Below are 12,089 nucleotides of genomic sequence, written 5' to 3'. Positions count from 1 at the left end.
TGCACACACATAACTCCTTTATGAATTTTATTTAATTCTGAAAAGCAACCAATGAAAGATGAAAGATTACTGTTGAAACAATAGTCTGCTGATGTCAAAATGATAACAGGAAATACTGTTACTGTGCAATGTCTCCACTCAGCTTGCAGATGTAATGAGCTTTAATATCCAAATATGAAACAAGATAACGTACCATAAAGAAGGTAAAAAAAACCAACAACATTTCTATATATGTGCATTGTCAAAAAACTATGTTGTGTATGTCAACATCAGGAAGTTGAAATGTAAATTCTGGTCATGTCAGGCGGCACTGATGAGTGAAATGACAAAACACTTTTCATTTGTTTGGATTTGAGTGTAATAGCGGCTATGAGGCACGAATATTTACAGTATTGTATATACAAAAATAATCCAGTGAGATTTACTGAGTGATAACTGCACTGGTGTGCTGTTCAAGTTTATACTTATTTACAGGAATCACATACCGTGGAACTTTGGTTCCATTATTAAATAGCCTCAAGTGGTTTGATAAATCTTCTAAGTAGCAATGCACTCACCCCAAACATTTCTTTAAAGGGACAATTCACCCCCAAATCAAAATACTTATTTTTCCTTTTACCTGTAGTGCTATTTATTGATTGTTTTGGTGTGAGTTGCAGAGTGTTTGAGATATCACCCGTAAAGATGTCTGCCTTCTCTCCAATATAATGGAACCAGATGCCACTTGGCTTGTGGTGCTCAAAGCGTGCATCTTTTTATGCACAAGAGGCTCATGACAGTACGAGATGTAAACATTAATGGCGTCCTTCTTGTCTGAGCAGTAACATTAGCTCGCTCAGTGGTGCTAGCAGCAGATGCATGCTTCCTCCTTCGCGGAGATACTGTAGGCAAATGTAGTCTGGAAGCAAAAAGATCCTTTTCCTACATCCGTTCCTACATGAAACTAAACACAACATGGTCTGTGGATTATCTTGAGTAACCACGTCTCGATATCTGAAAAGAAACATTGTATTGGAGCAAAGGCAGACATCTCTACGGCCGATATCTCCAACACTCAGCAACTCAAACCAGAACAATCTAAATAGCTGTACAGCATGAACAGGAAGAGTTTGTATTTTTGATTTTTTAGTGAAGTGTCCCTTTAAAAAACATAAAGAGAAAACTAATTTAAAAAACAGTGCTTTCACATCTTATCCAAGAACTGTTCGCAGTATACCCCAAAGGACACTTACACTCGAGACTAAAAACTCTGGTCCATTTAAAAAAGACCCCCTCCGCTGTGAAAAATATCCTTATCACAAGGATCGTTTGTCTTCAAATACACGAGAGGAACACAAGTGTGTTTCCACGGATATTCTTGTAAAAGCATTTAGTGACGACGAGACGTGTAACAGTGTAAGCAGTTTTGGCAGTTTTCCAGTTTCAGATCTACTGTCAAATGTTCAATGAATGTCAAATGTTATGGACAAATAAAAAAGAAATACACATCTGTAACACATAGAGTATGATCATGTGAAAGCCTATTTGAGACAGAAACAATTTTGTGTTTCTTAAGGTGCAGCTTTTCTTCAACGTTTGCTGTGTTGGGATGATATGGACGTTCACAGTTTGGCTATTACAGCACAGCCAGCCCGCCGTCACAGCGGCTGGTGATCATGTTTCCGACTTCAGTCCAGGTGTCCAGGTGAGGGTCATAGATTTCCACAGAGTCCACTGTCACCGGGGCAGAGAAATCTCTGCTGGCGGCCCTGCCACCGACGGCGTACAGCAGCCCATTAACTGCTGACACTGACACACCTGCACGAGCAGTAGACATAGAGGCCACCTCAACCCATTTCTCCTGTAGAAAGACAAGTACAGAGGTAAGGAGTTATGACACACAGAAAACTGATTAAATATTAAATTGTCCCACTTTACCTCTTCTGGACAGTACTTCTCCACTGTCTCCAGTGCACCCAGTGCCTCATTCCAGCCACCCACTGCATAAATGCAGTTATTGAGGCAGGCGACGCCCACATAGGCTCGACGTGTGACCATGACTGGCAAGGCGCTCCATCGGCGGGAGATGGGGTCATACACCTCGGCTGAACGCAGCTCCATTCCTTCGTCACTGATTCCTCCAATTACATAAATAAATCCTGGAAAGAGTTAACCAGGGGCAGAATTTTGATATGTTTTCAGAAAATGGATGTGTTTAACAAAATATACAGCACAAAGTGATTTTAAAAATTGATCGCTAGACTGATTCACCCCAGGGGCAAAATTTTTTACACCAATCGATTGGATTAAGTTCAAATTTGCACTAATAGTGCCCTTATATCTGTCCTACATGTAAAACCAAAAGGAATATCAAACTATTTGTTCAGTATAAAAAATAGAGCAAAAACACTTTAAAAATACAAAATTGTCACAAACAAATTTTGCACAGACACCTTTTTGAAAGACCAGTAACAATGAGGGTGTAGCAATAATGTAAAATGTGTTAGGTGGAGTATTTCTATGAATGATAATATTTAACAAAGTATGCAAAAATGAAACATTTTTCATCTCTTTTACACGTTTAGAGATATATCAAAAATAAAAATTGAACTACTTTAAACCCCACAAAGCTAGAAATTTGAAATGTGTCTGCTATTACAAAGTTGACACTGGGAGGTCCACTAAAATAGTTTTTATACAGCAGTTAGTTCAGACCAAGCAATTTGATTGGTCCAGAGGCATTCCACGAGCGCTGATATGAAGTAGGCTACAACGGCGCTGGGACTTTTAACTCTTCGTGTATCACTCCGCTTCAAGGCTGTTCTAAATCGTGAATTAGGTCTACATTAACCGTCGGTAGTTATCTAACCTTACTGCAGACTGTAGTGTAACGGACTGTTTTGGAGGCCTACTGTGTGTCCCTCTGGAGCTGCCCGGTAGCAGGGAAAAACAGGTAATGGGGGGAACTTCCACTCTTTTCAGCGCTCATACCTGTGTGAAAGTTTTGGCAACTGAAAATAAAAAGGCAGCCGTTGCTGTTGGGAGCTGTCACACCGTCCTCCGGTTTATTGTTTTATTAGTTATCCAGTTAGGCGAACCCGGGACGCTTTGTTACATTGGTGGCAGCGGAGTTATTCAACAAGCCGCTGTGAAGGCTTTTCTGTGGAGTTGTGGAGCCATTACCGCGCTGTTGTTTTTAGCTTAGCTGCCTCAGTATAGCTAGCTGGCTAACCCCGCCTGGTGCTATAAGACTGTGCGCTACTACGAACTTGTGGCGCGGAGAGGAGGAGCCTTTTAAAGCCGGGATGTTTGACAGTCGTTTGCCCGGCAGGGACTCTAAAGGTTGACCTCTCGTCTGTCTTCACTGGCGACGGGAGCCAGAGTTTCCTCAGCGAAGTGAGGCAGCTGGAGGCGGCAGAGACTGCAGTTATGAGACGGTAAGGATTCTTCCTAATCGCTTCGGCAAGTCAAGAGAGACACACAACTTATTTAACTGGAAACACAGATAATTAAACATGATACTAAGCAGCTGCCATGCGCATAACATGTAGACATTACTAACACAAAATAACATGCTAGTTTGCAGGAAAAAGTTGCTAGGCAACAGCTATCACTTGCAGTGGTTGCGGAAGTATTTGTGTCGGAGGAGCCAAAAAAATCATTGGATGAACAAACAAACCATAATCTGTTGTCCTGTATTACTGTTAACTAATAAACTATGCTTGTATAAAAGTAATAGGCCATTTCACTCGAGGTCGTGCTGTTATACTGTATTTCATCACGGCTATAATTCTCTCGTCGACACTCACTCTTTAAAAAAAAGGAAATTCTTCTAATTTTTCAAGTTATTCTCATTTTCATACATTTCCATACTTTCTTTGTAATATATAACGATTTATAAGATACAAACACCATTTCAACTCCCGTGCCTTCAGAATCACACACACTTATCCATACTATAATGGGAAATTTAAATTTGCTACAACTTGTTTTTTCATGGATCAAACTTTGATTATTACCTAGTGAGTGCAATTTCTCCTTTTTTGTTGTTGTTTTTAAATATGAGTTTTCCTACTGTAAAAAGGGGAGGGTTCCAATGCTGCCTTCTAAAAAAAGTGTGTCCCCTCTGTAATTTATACATCCCTGACAACAGCATTTAGCTTCGAGCTACTTCACTAAGTATCCAAGTCAACAGAGAAGAAAAGAATTTCAAAGTGTGTGTGAAATTGTGTCTGAACACTGACAACAAAACTAAACTTGCAAGATGCACTGGATTGCGCGCAAAAAACGGGGAGGAACACACCTTGTAGCTCACAGCAGCCAAAGTAGTAACGAGGAACTGCCATGCTGCCGATGACCTCCCACTTGTTCTCCTCGGGGTCATATCGCTCCATGGTCTTCCCAATCTCAGAACCAATCCAACCACCTACAGAGGCACAGTACAGTCATCAGCTTATGGTTTTTGTGTGGCATTTGAGATGCATGTGGAGGCGAAATCTAATGCTAGGTGTGAAGAGACCGATTTAGAGCTGTCCACTTGTAATTGGATAATCAAAGAAACATGTTTATACTGGTTGTACTGCTGATTTATCTCCACTGTTATATGCTTTTTGGATAATATAATGTTCCATTCCACTTCTTTTTCAGTTAAAACATTAATAAAAATTTAATCACAAAAAAAATACTGGTTGTAAACAGGCTCACTAATGATGTCGCTTGAGTCATTTTCTTAGACTTAACAAAGCTCCTCCAGAGACAAAACCTTTAACATTACACTACAGTTTTCACATGCTGAGTAGCACTATGATTTGTGCCCCTTTATATCTGAACCACCTGTTTGTGTTACATGTATTTTAGTTAAAAATTGTGCTACTGTGATATTACCAAGTGCATACAGAGCTCCGTGGCAGGGGCAGACGCCAACCCCACAGCGCGGAAAGTTCAGAGACGCCACAGCGGCCCACTGCTTGGTCACTGGGTCGTATCTCTCAGTGCAGTCAAAAATCATTGAGTCTTTCTCCCCTGGTGGATAAGAATTGTTCCTTGTCACACTCATTGTTATTGAGATTCTTTTGTTTTGGGCCTTGAACACAAAAACAAGACAGCCTCAGCTCTCTCACCTCCCACCACATAGATCATGCCCTCCAGTACCGCCACCCCTAAGCCACTGCGGGCCTGGTGCAGGGACGACACAGTGGTCCAGTACTGGTTAAAGGTGTCGAAGCGCTCCACACAACTCAATGCCCGGCTGTCACTCCAGCGGCCGCCCTGCAGCCGAGTGTAGCCTCCTGCCACGAGTTAAAAACAAAGGTCCAAGGTTAAATGCCATTTCCGATATTTCAGATTTAAAACATCAGGTTATTTTTCTATGTTCAAAAAGGTGACTTAAAGCAGAACCTATGGCATAGAGGTATTTCCTGGCTTTTCTTCTGGGTCTCATCTTGGCTGGTTGTAACTGACTGTACATCTTATTTTCTTTGGGAGACTTTGTGACTTCAGTGTATTCCTTCAGTAGAGTCTGCAGTGCCACCCGCAGGCTGAAGTCTGAAATACCTTTAATGAACATTAACATGGCAAACATTTTAATATGTTGTTTACAATGTTTTACAAAGTATGTGAAATATAAAGGGAAGGGGGGTGTTTCCTCACCTTCAATGTACTTAAACAGTCTCTGTGGAGAAAGCAGTGGGAAGCGGACCGGCTCCAGCACCTCTACGACATGTTTTTTCCTCTTCGCCACATCTTGGAGAACCCAGTCCATGGCTGCAGTGAATACCTGGTACTCATCCTCAATTCTCAATTCTTCACTTCTGAGCAGCCTCACCAGCTGATCCTTTGACAGGTCCCTGAACTCATCAGTGACACACACCTAAAAAAGGGAAAAAAGGGAAAAAAGGAAATCTTGTAAGCATCAAACTTGAAAATTCAGCGCAAGTTGAAATGCTTTTCGCAAAATAAATCTACCATTTTGATAAAATGCTGATGGTGTTTGACTGGGCTTGTTTTGAATAAGGACAGTATAGGAACACATTTAATGTGCATCTCAGTAGTGTTGTCATGATACTGGAATTTCCAGCTTTGATACAATACCTGGAAAACTATCAATATTCAATACAATTTTCAATGGAAAAAAAACAATATTGACAGCATTTAATTTTTTGGGGGGGTAAAAAGATAAATATAACAAGGCTGTAACATGACAATGACATTTCTTTTTCTCTTTTTTTGGTTAGCAGAAGGAAACAGCAGAATGACTGCAGTAAACATGAACCATCAGTGAGAGCAAGAAAGCACAGCTGGAATTAGTTTTGAAACCATTTGAAATATTCAGAATTGATATGTATCAGTATTTCTGACAACACTACATGTAGCTTTACTTTACCAGGTAAACACAAAACAGAGCTTTACACTAACACCATATTGGCAGAGAGATTAAGTGACATGCAGTGCTTCTTATTGTTTCATACCTCCAGAAAGTGAACATGGATGTAGTTCTCAGTGAACTCCAGCATCTCCATGCAGGCAATCTGCTCCAGGAACTGAAAGATGCCCACACAGTTGGACGGGTCCATGTGGCCCTTGAGAAACTCTCCACAGACAGACACCACCTCGTTGAGCTGCAGCATGTCTGCTGCCACCATCAGCTCCTGGACGTTCTCCACTGTCACACTGATCACGCCTGATAGAAAACGGTACATTAAGAAAATGGTGCAAAATTATACACAGATCTTCAACACGATGGTGGAAATATCAGTATGAATGCGGACCTGTGTATATGAACTCCAGCAGCACCTCGAAGACTTCAGTCTCCACTCCAAGGATCTGCACCTCCTCTTTATCTGCCTCCCTCATCCCGCCGGAGAACAGAGCGGAGAAGTAAGGGCTGCTAGCAGCAAGCACCAGCCTGTGGACCCTGAAGACCCGGTTGCCGACCTTCAGCCCCACATCACAGAAATCAGTGCGGAGCCGCATCTTGTTCATCTGGGCCAGGATGAGTCTGGCATAGCGGTCTGAGGCCAGCAGAGCCTGCTCGGACGCCTGCATGGCAGCTGCAGCATCACCACCGCCACAACCAGTTGATGTTGACACGGAGGTGGAGGACATAGCAGCTCGGACAGGAGTGTGTGAACATGGAGGACAAACCGTCCTCCCTAGTGAGTGTAAGGATATAACACACCTGAAAGACACATGAGCTGAAGGCATCAACACCAAAATACACAGAAAGTCACTGACACTAACTATACCGGGTTTTGAAATGCATACGTTGTTTCCGTAGTTTAACTCTTTCAAACCTGAGCAAATTGGTTTGATTTTCTAAAACATGGGGAGAAGGCAAGAAGCAACTTAGCAAAACACGGCTAAAAAAAAAAAATTTAAAAATGGTAAAATCAAGTGAAAATTACCTGAAAATAAAGCAAAAAGACAAAAACTAACAATAAAATGATCTTAAAAAGTATATGTCTTTATGTTATACAATTTATTATACATTTTTTCAGTAACATAAATGTAGTTTTTTGGACATTTTCCCTATTTAAGTTTAAGGAAATTTTCTTGTTACCCTTTACTAATTTTCTTGCAATTTCTGGAATAGTTGTCTTCAAAAGAAATCAAACCAATTTGCTCAGGTTTCAAAGGGTCAAACAGCCTGTGAAAGCCATCTGAAAGTAGCACAATAAAACTGATGTCCAGGCTTCAAAGGGTAAAGACAGTAGAAGCAGGAATGAACTATGATCTCCCAAAAACAAAAGCTAGTGTGCTAATGTGATGTCATAGCGCATTAGGTCTGGAGTTGTTCCATAGACAATGAATCGTGAAAGATATTTAAATGACCCTGAGAGAACCCAACGGGATGTTCTGAGTATATGTGTATATATTTAGTTTCAGAACTGAAAACACTGCAATATTATAAACCTCATTTGGGTATAAAAAAGAAGAAAACAAACAGTATGTGGGTCCACAAAATCAGACTTCCATTCATAGTCTGTGGAGAAGCGTCAGGCTTCATACTTAATGAAATCATGAGTGTGAGACTGATTTCCCTGGTTTCTGGCTTTGTGAGATAGAGAGTAGCTTATGATCACAAATAGTGATTGAACTCTCGCATGGAAATAACCCTGGAATTCTAAATTTAGGTGTTTTCCCCTTTAATATTGTATAACAACACAAAACGGTGGCAACGTCTGCGATGTAATAACCGATAAACGTACAGAAACGGATTTTCTGGATGATGTCACAGTAAAACACACTGATGCAGTCATAGATAAGCTATCGTCCATCACTTTATTGCTATATTTGCACGCAAAAAATCACACACCACCGCCGTTAGCCGGGCATGCTAGCCAACAGACAGATCGCTACTGTGGATTCAATCATCCTCTGCAAAATATCAAATGAGTCAACTTTGCAGCTCGACTAATCCCTGCTTAGAGAGTGGAAACTCTCAGAGAACGACGGACTTCTATGGCTAAAAATGTCAATTAAGCTTGTTTAAACAGCGACTTACTCATAAGTTTACTGATGGGGATGCTGTCAACTTCCGTCACCCTGCAGACTGTCAACACAGCTCTCTAGATCGATTGCTCTGGCCTGGCAGTCGACTCACCAGTCGCAACTAGCCGATCCCTGAGAATGTGCCATTTTCTGATATCTGTATCATTTCTTCGCCATTGGCCGTCGTTTTCTCTCCCGGGCGACACAGCTTTAAATTACACGAAAGTATGTCTTATTTTTGTGTTTGTTTCAATAGTTTTTCTAGTATAATTTTGCATAGTTTTGGTCATTTAACCGATGAATTCTCACTGGGTTTGTTATAATTTACAACACCAGGTGGCAGTGTCCCCCTTTAACTAGGGGATAAACTTAAGTCCTTGACAACAAGCCACAGAAACCTACCATGTAAATTATCATAGTATTCTTAGCATGTCAGCCCCCAGCATAATGGTAATTTTAGATGAAGCCATCCTCCACTGGAGGCTTGACCAAGCCTACGAGCTAGCCTACTCTTACCCAGTCACAACGGGCAGTCCAGTTTGTTTTAATCAGTAGCTTGACATCAAATTGGTTTAAACACTGTGTTGGAAACCAGTTATTACATACAGGACTCTAGCACTGCTTTGGGCCCATTAGACCTGTGTGGTGCACTGAGCTGAGGTGAAAAACGCCAGTGACAGTTACAGGAAAAAGTCCCATAACCGTCACTTGACTTGTATTTCCTGCTATTTCAATGTGTCACCCACAATATAACTGCCAGCGGTGGGGCTAAAAAAGAATATGTGGTGATATATAGCTTACATAAAACTCAAAGGTGAATATGTGTCAACAGGAGCATAAGCTATGTTTCAGCGGGCCCTATGTCCCCCAGCTCAATATCATCTTTATATGACTCATTAAAGGGGAACTTCACTTTCAAAAATTACATGTTGTATTCCTGTTGTTTAAGATCATCCAAAAATATTATTAATATTAGTTTGACAAAGCGACTGAATTAGTAAGAGATACATATAAAGAGAAGGAACCACTGTAAAGTTTTCACAGACCTCTTTCCACATTGCTCTGTACTCTTTCCCTGTTTGCTGGTCTGTCGTTTGCCGCAGAGCCATGTATACAGCTGTGCTTTCCAGATAATGGAAAAGCAGTCTATAGCCTATTTTTAGCGGGTATACCCATTTTTGAAAAAGAAAAAAAACAGCCTGCACACACAAATTTTGGTGGGAAAAGGGTAAAAGACAGTGAGTGGTAAAAGAAGTTATAGATGAAGTTATCCCCTTTTATGCTTCATGTTCAAGGCAGGAATATTGAGCTATTATGCTGCCTCACTGCTGACGCTGTTGTGTTACGTCACGCCTGTCATACCTCTTTTGATTCCGCAATGCCGGCACATGCTCTATATTCACATGCTGGAGCATAATGCTGCCGCCATTGTCATGTTTTGTGTAGAATTTCAAAGGAGGCATAAAGAAGGGTCGTCGTAGTGGCTCTTCACTGCAGTCTCTGTGTTTAAAGGGCTATGTTCTGGGTCTATGGGTTTTTTTTAGTTTCACACTTGAGAACACTAAAACAAAATAAAGCTCATTTCGTTTTTGAATTTAAAAAAAAAAAAAAAAAGAAAACAAACATTTTGTGGGACAACAAAATCAGGTTCCCATTCATTTTCTATAGAGCAGCTCCAGACTTTATACCCTATGACATCACAAGTTTGAGACTTCTGTGGATTCTGGCTTTGTCAGAGACTAGCTCATATTATCAAGTACTGATTAAATTACTCTAGGCCATAGAAATTACATATTAGAAGTCTTAATTTAGAAGGTGTTCCCCTTTATAGATTCCTCTCAGAAAGTTTTATGTTCTCAATAATGTTTTTTTTCCCCAGGTCATATATTTTGCTGGGTCAGTTTGTTGAAATCACTTATCTTCAACTGCGCATAGCCCACTGATGGAACCCACGCCTTCAAATTTGCAGGCAAGACAATTTTCTTGACTTTACACGTGATATCTCCTCAGTGGCTGAACCAATTTTTTTGCCAGTTTTTGCTGAACTTTTGCATTTGAAACCTCCGCATCCCTTTGTTCCTTAACAATTTCAACTGCAAAGCTAGCTCTTACCAATCTCCTCAGTTTATATCAAGAGACAAAAGGGGGAACATAGGAATGAGCCCTCTGCCAACCTGGCCGTGTTTTGCACTTACTTTTAGTTAGTATTTCCTTCCTGTTACCCTGTATGGATGATTTCAAGTGTGTCCTGTTTCCATAAAGGACATCCACCATGACCATTATCTCTGCTGAACAATTAGCTTATTGGATACAGCTTAAATGGACTCTTAGTAAGCCAATATAAGGCAAAGCTGGCCTTCTGAACTGAAAGAGCTTGGAAGAAAACAGACACACTTCCTGTCACTTCAGTCTCCCCCCCTTGCAGCATATCATGGTAAGAATATAAAAAAAAATTACAGACTTGAAATGCTGTGAGAACACAGTGAGGTTTGTGAACATGAAAAGCATAACTGGTAAGCCAAATGATCAGCGATGTCAATCTATGACAAATTAATATATCAATCATCATCAAGTATTAAAATATGTATTTTATGTTCTGTCATGTTTTCAACTTTCTACTTTCTAACTTTAAACGCTGATCCTCCTCCTGGACAAAACTACTGAGTGTTTTAACCAGTAATCTGATATCTTTTTAAAAATCATCCCGTTTAAATGCTGATCAAACAAATGTGATTTGGTAACATGTTTATCACAGAACCCAAAAATATGAGCATTTGGAGAGAGCATGAATCCTTCATCATCAAATGAAATTGTTTTTTTTTTCTTTCAATGGTGACGCGAGCACCGTCATTCTCCTCACAAGCCTGAGTTGTGTTAATCACGTTACGTATTTTTAGCAGTCATGAAGTGATCTGCGCTGTTTTGCAATTCAAGAGCCTCATTTGGTGTCTCATTGAAGTTTGACAACAGCCTTCTTTCAATCAGTGGGTGAGTGAGGGACATACATGTTCTCTACACGTCCAGCATGATAATGTGTCCATCAGAGACATTTGTTTTTAGTTGTTTGGAGCTGCTGATTTCATTACCAGAGGCAGAGAACAGGCCACTGCCAAATCCTTTAAATCAGTGGTCTTTGACATTTTTCAGGCCACAAACCCCTTAGCTGAAAGAGAGCCAGGGTAGGGACACCCCTACTACATATATTGTATGAAACTGAGTTGGACATTAAACTGGGACAACGATAACATGTAGGGTGACTTTACATGCATACTAAGCTGATATAATAAGCCTAATAATTATTGGCAGATTTATATATTTATACATTTTGCTTGTTTCATAGGTGGGCAGTGTGTCCGAGTCTCTTGCTTGAAAAGTTAAAAATCAATCCAATTTTTTAAAACTAGGGGAAAATATCTAGGAAAAAAAAGAAATATCGGGGGGGGGGGGGGGGTCATAATTATCATAATTACATATTTTAAATTATGTTACAGAATTATTGTAATTTTAAGCATTTTTTCCAGGTCATTGTTTGTTGATTTTTCATTTTTACTTTTTAAACTAATTTTTTACTAATTTTTTTTAGTAAATGCCTGTTAATATTTTAGCCATGTCTTCTTTCA

At 40.2% G+C, this 12,089-nt stretch overlaps 1 protein-coding gene across 2 annotated transcripts; it reads right to left on the bottom strand.

Moving 5' to 3' along the window:
- Positions 1-686: 686 nt before the first annotated feature.
- On the bottom strand, positions 687-8,526 carry LOC121951592 (intracisternal A particle-promoted polypeptide). Of its 2 annotated transcripts, none has more exons than XM_042497973.1 (10): positions 8,483-8,526; positions 6,747-7,156; positions 6,447-6,658; positions 5,629-5,848; positions 5,377-5,532; positions 5,100-5,267; positions 4,864-5,001; positions 4,283-4,405; positions 1,918-2,138; positions 687-1,840 (listed from the first exon to the last, which is right to left on the bottom strand). In XM_042497973.1, the coding sequence occupies exons 2-10, from the start codon at positions 7,081-7,083 to the stop codon at positions 1,616-1,618; spliced, it is 1,800 nt and encodes a 599-aa protein (XP_042353907.1). In that variant the 5' UTR covers positions 7,084-7,156; positions 8,483-8,526; the 3' UTR covers positions 687-1,615. The 2 variants fall into 2 exon arrangements, with proteins under 2 accessions (XP_042353907.1, XP_042353908.1); XM_042497974.1 differs by having other exon boundaries at positions 5,377-5,523.
- Positions 8,527-12,089: the final 3,563 nt, after the last annotated feature.

This window comes from Plectropomus leopardus, chromosome 12 (genome assembly GCF_008729295.1).
Source record: "Plectropomus leopardus isolate mb chromosome 12, YSFRI_Pleo_2.0, whole genome shotgun sequence".
Classification (NCBI taxonomy): domain Eukaryota; kingdom Metazoa; phylum Chordata; class Actinopteri; order Perciformes; family Serranidae; genus Plectropomus; species Plectropomus leopardus.
The sequence above is the reverse complement of the archived record's forward strand: the minus strand, read 5'-3'. Positions and strand labels throughout refer to the sequence as shown.